Consider the following 18,333-nt stretch of genomic DNA (forward strand, 5'->3'; position numbering starts at 1 on the left):
CTTGGGAAAAGTGTCCCAATCATCCTAGTTGACTATCCATTTCCCAGAAAGTTCAATATTATCTACTGTCAGTTCTGGAGAGGTGGAGATGCATAAACTATGCGTCTATGTTAAGTCAAACGTCTACGTTATTAAGGGGTAGTGGTCAAAAAGTGACTTGTTAATCTCGCAAATGTGAAAGTATGAAGGAAAACGCCTCAGCCTATTTAAGAGGCGGTCTCATTAGCGAGGAGGCAGACTGCTCCTCTGCAAAACACTGACGTCTGTAACAGGTGAGCTTACTTTAGGCTTTGCTGTGCAAAACTAAATGATAGCTACATTATTAAAACAATATGTCAAAATTATTTTAAACACCATCTAGACGACGGTTCAATTGTAATAAATAATGTGCAGGCTTGCGATGTATACAGCGTCGTGTCATTACCTGTTCTCGCGGGGTCTCTATTCCACTGGCAGGTGGAGATTTTCTTCTTTACAAAACAAGCCCTTTTTATCACTAAAACTTTGTAATTCTATTGTATAAATATATATATTTTTTTAAAGTGAAAGTGGTTAAAACATTGAGGGATAGACTGATAAAGGAATTCTGTTTTAGCTGGTTTGGCGTTGTTTACTTTTTTCTGCTTTCACGCGAAGTTTGCACCAACATTATGCCAGCCAGAACCACTCCGTCATTGCTGTCACCACTGTCGTAAAACACGTTAACTGGACGGAAAATAAATTAAAGATTAAGATTCTTAAAGCGTGAACGAAACGCCGTAGTAATTTGTTATGGCTTACGATTACGACTATATTTATTTCTAAAGACAACGCGAGTTGCACTGGTTAGTGGAAAACTCACGTTATATGCCATGGCATTAGGCTACTACATAGTTGCTAAATGGGTTTGGTATGTTTTGTGTGTTACTGTGCAGTTGCTTGGTTCAGTTACAAAGTGTCCATTCCGAAATCTCTATTATGATATTCTAGATGGCTTGGCTCCTCTTTCACCAGATGTGTAGCATGTATCTGTGTATGTGTGTGTCTGGTATTGGTAAACCCTACAACATGGGGACAAAATGTCCCCACAAGGATGGCAATATCTGAAATGCATGAGGAAAACGGCTTAAATCATGTTAAGTGATGTTTTTGAAAATGCAGAATTTTTTCTGTGATGAATAGGATTATGGTTAGGGGATTGAATGTAGCTTGTACAATATAAAAGCCATGGAAAATCCCCATAAAACATGGAAACCCAAACGTGTGTGTGCTCGCATGCTTGTTATTGTTACTTGCACTAGCAGGCTGCTTAAAACCATAAATGTATGTTTCTTTTTCAGACACTGACTGGCAGGTGGTAGTGACAGTTGCTCTGTGGGCAAGAAACTTTTTCCTTTCTGTGATAATGGATGACAAAGAAGCATGCTTATTTTTACCTGTTGCTCCCGCTGGGACCTGGATTAAACACTGCCTGTCCAAGCTTAAAAGCTCACTGGAGGGAGCTTCCCCTGGTGACCAGGGGTCATCACACCCATTTTGCACCAGAAAGAGACTTGTGGTGGCCCTTCTGGTCATTTTGGCCTTGGTTGTCATGATGCTTCTTCTACTGCTCAATTACTATTGCATTATGGTCTGGCACATGTGTCGAGAGGAGTCTGTTCACCTAATATTTCAAAATACTACACCAGAGCTGGAAAAGCAGGACTGAGATTTTACATATTGGATTATTTTTGCTTTAGTATTTGGTGCATCCACCTGGAATGCATTTATGCATTGTTGCTGTTGTTTTATGTTTGAGGAACTGTGTGTGTGCTATTTATGAAGGATAATATTCACACTGTTAGGTTACTCAGCTCCTGAATGTGTAGTTTTGTATTTATTTAAATAAAATCATATGGTTTGCCATTACATGGTCTTGAAAATTATGCCTATTAAAATGTGCAGTCACTGTATTTATCCATCTATTTATAATTGTTAATCTTTATCTAGTGTCGCTTGAAATGTAGTTAAAAACTGTTCATAAAATGGATCTTGTTCGAACTTTGTGTTAAATGCTTGTCTTTAATCTTTATTGAGAACAAGCTAATGCCAACTCATAATATCACTCAGTCCATGATTTAATTGTATTGTAAACACTAAAACAACTTAACCTTTGACATCTTGTTCAATTGACTGACTTATTTTTATTTGTCATAAAATAACATTACTGCTCATGCATTCAAGTGCAGAGCAATTTACCGTTCTGTAGATTGTCACATCCTCCCTTTTCCTTCCTCCTTCATCCTCCCTTTTCCTTCCTTCTTCATCCTCCCTTTTCAACACCAAACATGAATTTCTTACCACACATAGAGTACTAATAGAGTACTGCATTGTGGTTACAAAGTAGGCTTGTTAATGCAAAGTGCTTCTGCTCTTGGCAAAAATTACCGCATTCAGAGCAGGCTGTCTGTGTCTGCTTTTGAATAGAGGCAGTGAAGGCTGAATGAAGAGAAACCTTGTAAATAAATCTGTTCTCCCTCACATTAGTCCTGCTGTGCAATAATGACTCAGGATTCTAGTCAGATCTCAGTCGACACACCTTTAGAAGTCACACATACGATATAAAATAACATTTAGGAATGTTTGGAACACTCCCTAATTCATTCGATAAAAAATAAAAAATATATTATTAGTGCAGGACATGTTGCGCTCCTATTCTGACAACAACCGCAAAATTAACCTTTTGATATCTTTAAGATATATCTTAATTATATACTATTTCTTAAGATATAATAATCTGTAAGATTTTATTTGACAATACTGTACAATACTTTGGCAATGTTTCTGCTAGTGGGGCTTGTAGAGAAGCATGTATCTTGTGAAGGAACAGGGTGGGTGGAGGGGTTGCCCTTGCTTCTTCACCATTAGAATTGCTCCAGGCAGACTGCAATACTGATGGATAAACTGGTTGTTAAGTTTGTTGCCTCAGGAACGCTCCTTCTGTTTGGAATTGTGTCAATTCTACTCCTGACTGTACCTATACATGAACTGAGAGACCCGCCACAGTACATGGTAAGTATTGGTATTATAAATTCTTGAAAATTAATTATTTAAAAACAATTTCTTTCTTTCTTTAAGGGGACCTCTTTTTTAGTAATAAATCATAAGCAGTGTCTCAGATTAAGCAGTTTCTATGCAATGTGACGCCATATTGCACGTGCCCTGCCCACGACTGCTGACGGCTCTGTCTTATTAGTATAGACCATAGACCGTAAAAAAATATGGACGACTCGACATCATCCGTTTCCGCTTGCCAGATTTTAAGCTTTCAGGCGCCCTTGCACGGCGCGGACATCTTGGGACCGAGTCTGCGCAGTAGCGATTTCGGGACCGGAGTTGCGCAGTAGAGCGCAGGAAGTACAGCAGGAAGTACAGTCGCGATATCAAAAGCCCGCCCACACTCTCGCAGATGCAGAACAATTAATAATGTTGGTGTGAAATAAACAGTTATGGAAATGTAGAAATTAAAGCTAAAGCTCTAATCTGCTCCCAAAAATTTCGAAAAAAGTCCGTTAGTGCCTCAGTGACAACTTCACTCAGAGAAGCCGTCAGTCTCAGCTGTCAATCATGACGTCACACCCCCCGTTTTTATAGCATCAAATAACTAACTCAAAGTAAACTTATTTTTAAAACGAACACCTGAAATGAAATCATCGTGATGATAACTGCCTTTAGTGACATAAACTAACTTTGGGGAAACATTTTTGAAGTGTAATTTTATTATTTAGTTTGCCTCGCGTCCATTAGAAAACACAGAGGGGCGGCTATACTGGGACCGGTCACCGGGGGGCGATCGAGGCGCGAAAGCTTCAGTAAATGAGAGGGAGACTGTAGGCTTGGTATAGACCCGGTCCTGGGTGAGCAGTACACAGTCCGCCAAGTTTATTTCTTCGCCAGAGCATTTAAAGGTGTCATGAACTGGCTTTTTTATATACTGTTGTCTGATGTCAACTAATGACGTTTGTGTGGTTTTTACATTCAAAAACATCATAACTAATAACAAGTAATAGCTAATAGGCTGTTTTCTACACTGGTTTTGAGGCTCTCTCCTGGACGCTGGGTTTTGATGGGCATGACGCCCTGTAGACTTAGAAGTTTATAAACGCCCACAGCTAGGATTGGAGAAGATTTGCATATTTAATGAGCTTCAACTCCCTTTTCAGTTCACGGGAGGGATTGTTTTGAAAGTGGCAACTGAAATAATTCTCTGACGGCTCAGTCTCAAAACGTATTTATCAAACAAACACAATGATTTATCTCTCATCCACCTGCAATTTATACATTTTTTTATTACTTGGCCCGCCGATCGGTGTATATAAGCGCAAATCACATACACACGCTCTGCCACACTCTCTTCAAATATCAAGTCAAGAGAGTGAACAGCATGCAGATCAAGAAATGAATGTTATTTCCCTATTTAAGATTCACTGTCCTTACCTTTTGGTCTGGAAAACACATAGCCCTGGTACGGCTTAGCGAGCCCCCTGGCCAATAGCATTACAAGTCCGATGTGATTTGTTCACAATCTTGAATCACAATGAACCAACAAATAAAGGATTCTCCAGCCCTGTGCAACGTGATCTCATGAAAATACGTGAGTATTTTTACGTAAAGTGTGATTCTACTACACGTACATTTACTAACGTTTTTACACACAATAAAACGTACAATACTGACTTATTAACAGCACTAAAATGTACAATATTGACGTATTAACAGCACTAAAATGTAATTTATCGACGTATCTGTTAACGTGTAAGCAGCCACCGGCTCCCATAAATCGTGGCATTAATATTGTTTATTTTATATCCAATAGTCACATCAATACATGTTTTCAGTCACATTTATTAAATGCATTTTACTAAGTTAATCAACCTAATATATAATAACAGAAATATAAAATAACATTTTGCTCTCGTGACATCACTACAAACTCATTTCGGGTGACTAGATAATGTTAAAAGAAGACTGAATTTTAAAACCGTCAGATGAATAACATTCTTGCCAACCATTTTGTAGTATTTAGCTTGTTGTTTGCTGTGAGACATAAAAAAGCATTTTCTCCTATTCAGCAACTGGCGATTACAATATACACCAAAACACAACATCAATTCACAAAACGCAACACTTTATTCGTTTGCTGTAATCCAAATCGTTAGAATCCATATGTTTGCGAGAAACAAATCTAAAATTGAGCCCGGTGATCTTCATCTCCATTAGTCTTCATCTCCTCTCAGTAGCGCGACGGCAAACATCAAATCTCGCGCTCGTAAATTCAAATTTAAAAAACGCGCCCTGTCACTACTCGATCCGTACCGGCAACACGATTTGTTCTGCGCATGCGCGAAAATGTTTCTACTTCCTGTTTGACATGCAAAGCTATTTACGGCAGTTTTTTGAATTACTACCACTCGATCCGTACCGCGATAGTTTTTTATTTATTGCATAACTATAAATCAATACAAAATAAACAATAAAGAACAATGAATATGTGATTTTTGCAGAGTTGATAATAAATGTTAATTGTTGTGTTTGTGTATTTGTCAGGAGATGGCGCTATAGTTTACATGTTGTTACCTATAAAAAGGTACCGTAAGAATGGAAGAGTTGTTGCACTTGCTGTCAACGTAACCATCTTGCACTGTTGGTTTGTTTGTCCTGCTTGTGGACTGAATAAAACTTTGAGAATTGGGAAATTTCTTGTCCTCATGCTTACCTGGATTTAAACATAACATTAATCATAAGCAAATACTTTGCAGCTAGGTTTGAAATTAAGGTAGGTAGGCCTATCTTGCTTTGGCAATATAATATTTACCCATCATACAAATAAAATTTAAGACATCATCCAGCTCTTTACTTTCCTTAGTGACAGAAATATTACACAGTTGGTGAAATACAAGTGCTAATAATTTCCCCTAAAGCTTAATTGAATAATCACTAACAGTGATGAAGTTCCTTAAAAACTGATTTGTAGGCTACATTTAACATCTAGGATATCAAACCCTTGTAAAACTAGTAGAGGGATATTCAAATGCAAACTACAATTTGCTTTATAAGATGTAACCAAAAAACAACAAATAAGCAGCAAGTCTGTAAGCTTAAAGTAGTTGTTTTGATGCGTTTATACCATATAGCCTAGTTAAATAAAATCTTTATAAGAATCTAAGTCTCCATATTTACGAGACCTCACTTGGAAAATACAAATGTAGACTATATATTCCAAGTTTATTATTATGTGGCACTAATTACATTGATTAAGTTTAGACTTGCTTGACCCCATTTGGGAAATTCAGATGTTTTTGTTTGTATTCAATATTTCATTTTTTAAAATGAAAAAGTTAATTTTTTCTACTTCAACATACGTCTACAATATAAAGAATACATATGTCTGCATTTAAGAAACACACGGGACAATTTATTTATATCAAAAAAATGTTCGCTGGGATGGATCCCCTTTGCTCCTTTTGTGGAGTGGAAGATGAGTCTGTCCCTCACCTTTTTGGGATTGTTTTCATGTAGTTACTTTTTTTTTTTTTTTTTTTGGAAGAAATTTAGTTTGTTTGTATGTTTTTCTCTCTTAGACAATTTTTATTTGGAGTTTAAGGATGTCCCATTTGTATTTTTTGTATAACTCTGACAAAAGTCTTAAAGACAAGTTTTTTTTTTCTTATAAATCTATTTATTTTTTTTTAGCTATGTTTTTTTTATACACAAGTGCATTTTTTTTAGTCTGTTAAACCTTTCTTTATTATTTTTTGTAAAGATCTGAAATGTAATTTAGATACTGTCTTTTCTTCCAGCAATGCCAAAGCTTTAAAGTCCTCTATGTGGTGCAAGAAGTATATATACCTTTTTATAATGTAAAAGGGAAAAAAAGGCATTGGCATATTTTTCACTGTCTCACTCTCTTGAACCTAATTTAGGCTACTATAAATTGCATGTCACCCCTTGCTCAATTTTGTTGTTGTTTTTTTGTGTGCTTTTTTTATAGTTTCCTTTTATATATATATATATATATATATATATATATATATATATATATATATATATATATATATATATATACCAAGTACCAAGTATATATATATAGTGTTCTTTTTTATTATTTAATTATGTATTTGTTTGTTTGTTTGTTTAATTCATTTTGCTGTCGGTCTTTTGTTTATATTTGTTTTGTTGTTGTTGTTGTTGAATCCTTTTTGAACGGTGGCTGTTTGCTTTTGTATTTGTTCAATAAAAAAATTATGATAATATATATTTTTAAAAAGTGACACCGTTGTCGCAAAAAACTTTGGCGATGACAGGAAGTGACGTCAAAAGTACGTTTTCGCGCATGCGCAGAACAAATCGTGTTGCCGGTACGGATCGAGTAGTGACACGCCCTCATGAAGCGTTACGACATGATTTACGGCAGTGGCATCGAACGCTCATTGGCTCTCGCCTGCTTCGTCACAGATTTTGACATGTCGTGTTTCAGTCGATTTGTATTTGAAATGGGAAACGCGCAACTTCACGGAGAGAAGCCGGATTAATATTTTCATTGATTAATAGCTAACATTCTGCTCTGTACCTCATACAAAACTATTAACGTTATATACCACCAGAGAGGACTGCGACTGCAACACATCTTCATTTGAACTACTTTTGGTACTGCTTTTGACATTTTTGCAATAAATAAATAATTGTGATTACACTGGTCTGTCTGTTATGCTTTGATTTATAACAGTACGTTGTTTTAATAAATGCTAATGGGTAGGTTTAGGGGTAAGTGTAGGATTAGCCGTTCAAAATATTTTTTTTAATGCTATATTGTTACCAAAATCGTCATTTTCCAACGTTTTACCTTTTATTTTCTTTATATTCTGTATTAAATTGGTAGGTTTAGGTTTGGGGTAGTGTTAAGGGATCGTAGATTAATCAATAAAATGGTCAAAGGGAAATTATATAGATATCTTTATGATATAACAAAAAAAAAAAAAAATGTTTTTACCAGAATAAAGTTTTGTATTCTTAAAAAAAAAGATTTCATGATGGATTCGTAAATATTTTACGTTTTATAGCTGTAAAAATGTAATAATACTACGTTTAAATGTTGCAAATACGTCTATATTTTACATTTTAGCACTTCTCCAAACGTACTAAGACGTACGTTTAGTCTCTTTGAAAGTAACGTATTAATACCTACGTATTAAGGATGAGACCAGGCTGCCCTGTGACAGCATGCTAAGGTATGCTCTGTTAAACACGTACACATAATCAATACTATCTGTAACAATGCAACACATAAAAAAAACATGTCTTACTCATATAAGTGTGCTGCACCATTCCAGTCAGACCCAATAGAGAAGGCACAGCATTGTGTTTTAATCTCAATTTCACGAGTTCACACTTAAATATAATTATATAGAGTAATATAAATGCGTATTTGGCGTGCTGTCCGGGGGGAGGGATTCGAGCTCGAACTGAGCTCGAACTTGGCCCGAACCCAGAGTACACCCCCCCCCCAGGCACACACATTTGATTTATCTGTAGAGGTGGCGTTTCCCCCTTCTATTACGTCATTGATTTCAGAGCTCTCGTTTGCTGGGCCTGGTGTCTATAAACGCTTTTCTTTTACTAACAAGGACGTTTTCAGCTCCGAAACTTACAGGATATTTTCATATTACCATGACCTTTTATATATCAAAGGCTCAAGGGAAAGTTGATTTCTCAATCCATCACCCCTTTAACCGCAGCATTGAAGTAGGAAATCTATTCTTACTAAAGCTACTAAAGTTATTCAGTTAAGTAAAGTTCAATTAAAGGGTTAGTTCACCCAAAAATGATATTTATGTCATTAAAGACTCGCCATAATGTCGTTCCTCACCCATAAGACCTCCGTTCATCTTCGGAACACAGTTTAAGATATTTTATTTTTTAGTCCCAGAGCACTACTGTCCATGTCCAGAAAGCTAATAAAAACACGTGATTTCAGCAGTTTGGCAGTTCTACACGCGATCCAAACTGCTGAAATCACGTGACATTGGTGATCCGAATCACTGATCGATTCACTGATTCATGACTGTTTGACTCTTTATTTGAGGAACACAGAAGAGAAGACAATGCTGAATAAAGTCGTACTAAAATATCTTAAACTGTGTTCCGAAGATGAACGGAGGTCTTACGGGTGTGGAACAAAATTAGGGTGAGTCATTAATGACAGAAATTTCATTTTTGGGTGAACTAACCCTTTTTGTCACCCAGTGAGTGATTTTCTTTTTCTTTTGTTGTTTGATTCATATTAACAGCATATTTAGCAGTATGTACTGTTTATCACTTTACTAACAGATCTTTTACAGATCTAATACACATGCGATTTCTTTGCTTGCTGTTTATGTTCTCAGACATAACCAACCTGTTTATGCAAAATGTGTGTGTTTTTGACATAACCTTGTGTTAAGGGTTTAAACGTAATAATACGTTATATTCTGACAAGCAGCTTTCTATGTGCGTGCTTCAGGTGTGTGCACTTAGAAAACCATATCAGAAGTTTAGACTGATATGGCTTTAAAACGCATGCTGATAATACATTTTAATGAAGATGAAGAACTGCAATATCACATGAGTGTGACCGCAATAGAGATGATAATCCAAACCAAACAGATGTTTTTTTTAGTGTTTGGCAGAGTATCAGAGACAGGAGCTGTACAGGGTCTGCTTCTTCTGGATAGCAAGGGGCACGATATGTCCCATTTTTGAGCTGACACTTCACATACATATTCAGGGGACATCTGAGACTTATATTACCTCTTGGAAAAAGGGGCACAATATGTCCCCTTGCAGCTATACTTGCATTTTTATGCAGGTTATTTTGATAGGAGGAAGGCATGGTCTTGTGGTGTTTTTTAAATGTTATGTTTTGAGCACACACAACATGCTGTGCTGGTTGGTCAGGCAGCAACATCAAATCTAAAAGCCAGATCCTGAACCACATCAGGGGCCGGTTGCATAAACCACTTAGACTAGTCTTAAAAGTAAGTTATCTAATTTATTTCTTTAAGACTCATCCTAACTTTTTAAAATCAGTTACTTAAAATGGTAGATCGGTTCAATTTGAATTAGAAAAGTAAGACTGATCACATTTTGACTAATTGCTCATACACATAATCAATACAATCTGTAACAATGCAATACTATCACATAAAAAAAACATTTTTTACTCATATAAGTGTGCTGCACCATTCCTGTCGGACCCAATAGAGAAGGCACAGCATTGTGTTTTAATCGCAATACGTCTGCAAATCCAGTGTCGACCTGTTTCGTTTACAAATGATTATCTTGCTATCTTCGGCATGTTTATTGTTCATTTAGCTCCACGAGTCGGTGGACGGGGCTACAGAAGCAGGCACACACATTTGATTTATCTGTAGAGGCGGCGTTTCCTCCTTCTATTACGTCATTGATTTGAGAGCTCTTGTTTGCTGGGCCTGGTGTCTATAAACGCTTTTCTTTTACTAACAAGGACGTTTTCAGCTCCGAAACGTACAGGATATTTTCATATTACCATGACCTTTTATAAATCAAAGGCTCAAGAGAAAGTTGATTTCTCAATTCATCACCCCTTTAACCGCAGCATTGAAGTAGGAAATCTATTCTTACTAAAGCTACTAAAGTTATTCAGTTAAGTAAAGTTCAATTCACCCAAAAATTATATTTATGTCATTAAAGACTCGCCATAATATCGTTCCTCACCCATAAGACCTCCGTTCATCTTCAGAACACAGTTTAAGATATTTTATATTTTAGTCCCAGAGCCTATGCACTGTAAAAAAAAAGAAAATTGTTGGTTTTTGTTGGTTTAACTTAAAAAAGTAAGTAAGTAAGTAAGGTTTTTTAATTAAAAATGTAAGTTGATACAATGAAGGAAATTTGTTTAATAAATAGAAACTCAAAATATTATTGTATCTGAACCACATAAAAAATGTGAAAAATCATGAAAATAGCACTATTTGGCATGTTTCACTGCGTCATCAAAAATAAAACACACAATTACCCAATATGCTTACAAAATCTTTTAATAATATTTTAATAAAGGTTGTCGAATCTCAAAAAAATGTTCATTGTATTAACTCAAAATTTTAATTTCAATGAACTCAAAATTAAGGCAACCAGGTAACTTTTTTTCTCAATAATTTTTTACAGTGTGCAGTCTATGCTAACTTTACTGTCCATGTCCAGAAAGCTTATACAAAACACGTGTTTTCAGCAGTTTGGCAGTTCTACACGCGATCCAAACTGCTGAAATCATGTGACATTGGCGACCCAAATCATTGATCGATTCACTGATTCATGACTGTTTGACTCTTTATTTGAGGAACACAGAAGAGAAGATAATGCTGAATAAAGTCATAGTTTTTGATATTTTTGGACCAAAATGTATTTTCGATGCTTCAAGAGATTCTAATGAACTAACTGATGTCACATATGGCCTACTTTGATGATGTTTTTATTCCCTTTCTGGACATGGACAGTAAAGTATGCCTATGCTCTGGAACTAAAATATAAATTGTGTTCTGAAGATGAAGGGAGGTCTTACGGGTGTGAAACAAAATTAGGGTGACCTCATTAATGACAGAAATTTCATTTTTGGGTGAACTAACCCTGTGAGCACACCTTTTCTAACCCTTCTTGGCACCCAGTGAGTGATTTTCTTTTTCTTTTGTTGTTTGATTCATATTAACAGCATATTTAGCAGTATGTACTGTTTATTACTTTTCACTTTACTAACAGATCTTTTACAGATCTAATACACATGCGATTTCTTTGCTTGCTGTTTATGTTCTCAGACATAACCAACCTGTTTATGCAAAATGTGTGTGTTTTTGACATAACCTTGTGTTAAGGGTTTAAACGTAATAATACGTTATATTCTGACAAGCAGCTTTCTCTGTGCGTGCTTCAGGTGTGGGCACTTAGAAAACCATATCAGAAGTTTAGACTGATATGGCTTTAAAACGCATGCTGATAATACATTTTAATGAAGATGAAGAACTGCAATATCACATGAGTGTGACCGCAATAGAGATGATAATCCAAACCAAACAGATGTTTTTTATAGTGTTTGGCAGAGTATCAGAGACAGGAGCTGTACAGGGTCTGCTTCTTCTGGATAGCAAGGGGCACAATATGTCCCATTTTTGAGCTGACACTTCACATACATATTCAGGGGACATCTGAGACTTATATTACCTCTTGGAAAAAGAGGCACAATATGTCCCCTTGCAGCTATACTTGCATTTTTATGCAGGTTATTTTGATTAGAGGAAGGCATGGTCTCGTGGTGTTTTTTAAATGTTATGTTTTGAGCACACACAACATGCTGTGCTGGTTGGTCATTTATCTCTCAAAGTAGTTCTGAATAGTACTTTACCTGTTTATGCTTTCACATTCACCCTCAGATACTTAGTGATTCATATCTAATCTCTGGGTCATAGGCAGCAACATCAAATCTAAAAGCCAGATCCTGAACCACATCAGGGGCCGGTTGCATAAACCACTTAGACTAGTCTTAAAAGTAAGTTATCTAATTTATTTCTTAAAGACTCACCCTAACTTTTTGGTAGATCGGTTCAATTTGAATTAGAAAAATAAGAAAACATTTTGACTAATTGCTAGTTGGACAAATTAGTGCTTAAGACACAGTCTAGTGGATAAGTTTATGCACAGTGGCTAAGTTAATTTCCCCTGAAATTGTATTAATCAGTTTTGTAAACATAGAGAGGTAGTCTTCACAAGTTAAACATTGAGAAAAGTCTTTTCCTATCGTGAACCCTGACACAAATGAAGATGTAGACTCAGAACAGTTTGTTAAATCAGATTCTTCTGGGAATTGCATCTCCAGGAGTGTGTCATCGGTCACCAGGTACAACCCCTGGGAGTTGTGGGTAAATAATTGTGTGAGAGGTAACAGAAACACATTATGTACAAAATCTTTTTTGTACTGGAAATATGCTGGTTATCTCAAAATACAGTGACTTCTGAGAAAAAAATCACTCATCATCAATAAAAAATCTGTTATGACAATACATTAATCACATTCTGTTTTTACACTGTTTTGTCCCTCTCTCTCCTATTGCAGTATGGCATAGTGCTGGATGCCGGCTCAACACATACTGCCTTGTACACCTACAGATGGCCAGCGGACAAGTTAAATGGCACAGGCGTGGTTGCCCAGCACAGCGAGTGTCATGTCAAAGGTCAAAGGACTTTGACTTTGAAATTATTTCAATTTACCGGCATATTAATGGTGAAGATATTTGCCATACAGATAAACATCTAAAGCAAAAGGCATCTTCACACAAATTGCTAATATGCAGGTTATGTTTCAAGATATTTTAATACAGTTTCAGATGCAAAAGCTAGACTATCCAGAATATATTTTCAGGCATATTCAAATTTTTCACTCAGTGCTCTTGTATATGTTTGTCTCTGCTTAGCTTCTATTTAAGTTTGTAGTAAAATAGTAGGCTAAGTAAGTAGATAAATATGTCTTGTGTTCCTTTGGTGTAGGAGGAGGAATCTCTGCTTATGCTGGTCAGCGGGGTGCAGCAGGCCGCAGCCTCGAGGCATGCTTGAAGCAGGCCATGCGAGACATTCCCCCAGACAGACATCACCGCACCCCTGTGTATCTGGGAGCTACTGCTGGCATGAGACTTCTAAAGTGAGTGTTTATTTTCTTATGTTGCTACATGAAGCTTTAAATGCTTTTTATGCATATATTAAAATAAAGAATTTAAAGAAAACTTCCATTTGTGCTTGTCAAAAAGTTAATGTTGCTGAAATAATAAACATTCTCATGAAAAATGAATGGCAATATCTCATGATATTTGAGAGACTGCTCACGACAGAGCCATGGATGTCCAGCTCCACTTCTCTGGCTGTAATTTGGGCAAAATGTGTGGAGCTAGAAACCATAACTTCATCAATCTACCCATTAGATGCAGAGAGGTGGAGCTGGATGTCATTTGGCTCTGCAGTGAGCATCACTTGATATATTTCAAGGCAAGGCAAGTTTATTTGTTTAAAGTTTATTTACATTAAGATGTTTGATCTGGAAACTCACCGTAGACAGGACTCAATCCGAGGGGCGGCATAAACGGTTGTCTTTCAAACTCCCTCTGCACGCGATAGGATAGCGCTACCACCAACCAGAGCAACGAAGGTGAAGCAGAGCTCATAGATTAAAAATTCGCCATATATATCCGGTCAGCAAAACTCCGAATACATCTTCCCTTCTTAAGAATGACTTCAGTGCCGTTCTTTGTTCTTTTCTCAGAGAAAAGCTTAACTCCAAGTCTTCCAGAGTCGCGGTCAAAGCTGATTAGAAAGACCGCCGTTTACCAGCTTCTGTGTTTACTGTTTAGTCTGTTTACGCAAGGCAAGCAGCTCCGCTAGGCCGTCGTCATTATGTTAAGCCCCGCCCACTGACTCTATACACGATGTGATTGGCGCAACCAGAGTTTGACGTTTACAACTCAGAAGAGTATTGTGAGTTGCTAGACGACACTTCTCGGGCAGATTAGATTTGCTGCCGCTAGGGTGCGTTTTCTAGGCTACATTTCATACCCAATGGCAATTCAAAGTGCTTTAATTAAAATAGTGATAACATATGCATGAGAAATAAGAACACCATGTGTAAGAATTAAAAATACAAACAAGGATAATTAAAACAGTTTAAATGAGAATTTAAAAATAAATAAATACAATAAATTAAAATGTTCAATACACAATTCAGTTTCAGATGTAAAGCTTCAATAGAATTTGTAAAGTAAAATAAAAAGTCTGATTTATCTACAGTAGCCTATATATTCTGGCATATAAAACATTTTCATTTCATGTTTTTAATAAAACATTTAAATAGTAAAACAATTGTATATTACTATTTCATATACTATTTCAATTTTTTTATACAGCTCTGGAAAAAATTAGGAGACCACTGCAATTTCTCTACAAGTATGAAAGCCATTCCTTTCAAATGTCTGTTGAATTCCAACACAAGCACACCTCATTCTACTGATTAGGTGATCACCTGAATCAAATCTTATTTAATAAGGAAAATATGTTCTAAGAAAAATATTCGTAGAACATATTTTTGGTGGGATGACATTTGCTTATGACTTTTTTCCATCTTCCAAATACATTTAATTTTCACTGTCTTTTGATTTCTCCAGAATGACCAATCCTGACAAAGCATCTCAGATTCTTCGAGAAGTCAGACAAAAAATCAAATCCTTTCCATTCAGCTTTAGAGGAGCAGTAATATTGAGTGGTCAAGAAGAGGGGGTTTACGGTTGGATCACTGTGAACTACCTCCTTGAAAACTTCATAAAGGTAACCTCTTAATGTTAAAGCATGATATTTTCTTGTAATTGAAACAGCCCAAAAATGAAATACACTTAAGCTTTTTAAATTTCTTTTTTATAACAGACTTCTAAATATTAAAGGGGTACTTCAGCGCTGGGAAGATGAATCTGTATTTAAACTGGGTCAACAATGCAGTAGAAATGTGAAATTATTTTTGAATTTGGTGTCTTCTAGACTGAGAAAAGACAGAAAATTTATTTTTGTCCCATGGGGATGAAAGACTACAATTCCCAGAATGCTTCGCTGCCCTGTGAGGCCATTCCCAACGCCACCAACTTCATTACAGTGACTGAGTTAGAGAAGACACTACAATTAAAAACTGAACGTGTCTGTTCAATATAATGAGTGAGTCACCGCGCGAGTCTCACAGCACTGAGCACTTACTGCACGAGTGATGAGAGCTGAGGTAATCGCGACTACATTCACAACTCGAGTTCAATCTGACGTGTTTCAGTTCATGCCTTTTAAAGCTTAACTTTAATAGAAATGAATTTGAGAAGTTAAAAGACTTACATTGCTCACCATAGCTCCGTTTAAATTATCCTGTCTGCAAGCTGAGCTCTCCCTGCAAGCTGAGTGTTATCTCCCATCCCCCAATGCCGGATTCAAAACATGCGGAAATAGCTCCCTCTGCTGGCTGTAGTCTTTAGCCTCTGGGCAAACATTCCTCCTATGATGCAAAAATCGTCATTTTGCATCATAGGAGGAATTTTTCCAGAAATAAAATGCATAAATCTCTCGTCTCAGGGAGATATGAGGGGGGAAAGCACAATAATTTGAATATTCTCCAGGGTTTCTACTGATACAAAGCCATATGCTAATCGCTGAAGTAACCCTTTAAGCCATGTGTTTTGATTTATGGTATTCTTACAAGTTTCTCAACTGCTTGGGCCATCTAGTGGCCATTTTCTATCTTTGTTTGCTTATTTCCTATGTAGTATAACTATGTGGGCCGGTGGCTTAACCCTGGCAGAAAAACAGTCGGAGCACTGGATTTAGGTGGAGCGTCCACACAGATCACCTTTGAGACCCCAGAGACAGTTGAAAATGAGAGAAACCGTATGACCATGCGTCTCTACGGGCTAGAGTATACCCTCTACACACATAGCTACCTGTGTTATGGTAAAGAAGAGGCCCTGCGCATGATCCGGGCCTACCTGATTACAGTAGGATGCATCACAAATCAAATGATACAACAATATATAGACACAATTTTTCTTTTTGTCCAGTGAGCAAATAACATCACAGTTTATCTGCTTTTTTCAGTCACAGGGTAATACTAGCAAAGTGTACCATCCCTGCTACCCATCTGACTTCACTGATGTCTTCAAGCTGGAGGAAGTGTTTGACTCGCCTTGTGCAGCGTCAAGGAGACCAAAAACGTACAACCCTCATTCGTGGATCAGAGTGCAAGGCACCGGGGACTACCAAAGCTGCCTTGGCAACACTTCTGAAATATTTTCCTTCCACTTCTGCCCCTTTTCTCAGTGTTCCTTTAATGGAGTTTTCCAGCCCAACATCAGCGGGGGCTTCATGGTGAGGGGCCCAGAAATGGCCAAATGCATTTAATGAGTTTAATCGGATAGAATCTTATGAATTTCTCTTTCTTTCAGGCCTTCTCTGCCTATTTCTTTACTCACAGATATCTCCAGCAAAGTACAGGAATAAAGATCAGCACCTCTGCCCAGCTAGAGGAGGCTACAAAGACTGTTTGTAATATGACCATAGAAGAGGTGTGTGTGCGTGTGTGCGTGCGTGCTTGCAACAGTGGGATAGCACAATTTGCTGATGGATGGATGGATGGATGGATGGATGGATGGATGGATGGATGGATGGATGGATGGATGGATGGATGGATGGATGGATAGATAGATAGATAGATAGATAGATAGATAGATAGATAGATAGATAGATAGATAGATAGATAGATAGATAGATAGATAGATAGATAGATAGATAGATAGATTGATGACATAGTGTATAGCTCATAAAAATGTCTGTGCTTGTGAAAATACACTGCCGCATTGCATATCTGAAGTCCTGTAAATCTAATTCATATCCATATTTCCTGTTCATTATAGATGACCAAGAAAGCCCCTGACTTGAAAAAATACCTAAAGGATTATTGTGCAGTTGCAGTGTATATACAAGTGCTAATGCTTAGGGGTTATAGCTTTGATGAACATTCTTTCCAAAATGTTGCTTTCCAGAAAAAGGTGAGTTTACTTCTGAATTTGCCAAGACAAACCATTTTTTCTATGCTGCTAAAATGCAAACAATGTCAACAGTGAAAATGCAGTACGCAACCCCAAACCACATTTCCAATCTCTACAGGCAGGTGAGGCATCTGTGGGCTGGGCTCTGGGTTATATACTCAGTGTGAGCAGTCTTCTTCCTGAGGAACCTGCGGGGATCAGGAAGGGCTTGTGTCCTGCGGCATGGATCACTTTGTTGTTTCTTCTAACCGTCCTTCTCACTGCCATTGTCTGTTACATGGCTCTAGTGATCTGGAGGAAAGGGAGAAAAAGCGGTACCTCATAGCGCACTCTTATGCCATAAAGTTATTTTCTGTGTTTTGTTTCTCTTTGGGCAGACTCATCTTAAAATACGCTCCACAAAAATGATATAGGCCTAATGCATTCCTATAAACTGTTTGATAATATTGCATCTAACTTAATAAAAAAAACCATCTGTTTGTTTTGCCACTGACAAATGGTTACTGAAAGATATGATTCATGTGCTGCATCAAACCATATGAAAGTTGTGTGAAATTAAATTCATGAGACAAGAAATTAATATAGGGTAATATGATAATCCTTCTTTGTGGTATATGATACATTGCTCAGCTGTATTATGGTACCTTCACATTTTTGTAAGTAACATTGTTATTTGAACAGATTTCAGTTGGTTTCT

General features: G+C 36.9%; 1 protein-coding gene and 1 long non-coding RNA gene across 2 annotated transcripts; both read left to right on the forward strand.

The window, feature by feature from the left end:
* Nucleotides 1–293: 293 nt before the first annotated feature.
* Nucleotides 294–2,019, forward strand: LOC137046458 (uncharacterized). Its single transcript, XR_010898968.1, has 2 exons — nt 294–824; nt 1,320–2,019. It is a non-coding gene; the product is annotated as an uncharacterized lncRNA (long non-coding RNA).
* An 854-nt stretch (nt 2,020–2,873) lies between these two features.
* entpd2b (ectonucleoside triphosphate diphosphohydrolase 2b) lies at nt 2,874–18,145 on the forward strand. The gene is made up of 9 exons (XM_067423369.1): nt 2,874–3,030; nt 13,136–13,253; nt 13,567–13,717; nt 15,228–15,387; nt 16,359–16,586; nt 16,687–16,956; nt 17,034–17,153; nt 17,502–17,636; nt 17,755–18,145. The coding sequence occupies exons 1-9, from the start codon at nt 2,914–2,916 to the stop codon at nt 17,959–17,961; spliced, it is 1,506 nt and encodes a 501-aa protein (XP_067279470.1). The 5' UTR covers nt 2,874–2,913; the 3' UTR covers nt 17,962–18,145.
* The last annotated feature ends 188 nt before the right edge of the window (nt 18,146–18,333 follow it).

Source organism: Pseudorasbora parva, chromosome 18, assembly GCF_024679245.1.
Source record: "Pseudorasbora parva isolate DD20220531a chromosome 18, ASM2467924v1, whole genome shotgun sequence".
Classification (NCBI taxonomy): domain Eukaryota; kingdom Metazoa; phylum Chordata; class Actinopteri; order Cypriniformes; family Gobionidae; genus Pseudorasbora; species Pseudorasbora parva.

Coding starts and splice junctions, on each gene's coding strand:
- entpd2b (XM_067423369.1), top strand. CDS start 2,914: ATGGATAAACTGGTTGTTAAGTTTGTTGCCTCAGGAACGCTCCTTCTG. Junction 17,154..17,501: donor GTAATATGACCATAGAAGAG/GTGTGTGTGCGT, acceptor TGTTCATTATAG/ATGACCAAGAAAGCCCCTGA. Junction 17,637..17,754: donor ATGTTGCTTTCCAGAAAAAG/GTGAGTTTACTT, acceptor CAATCTCTACAG/GCAGGTGAGGCATCTGTGGG.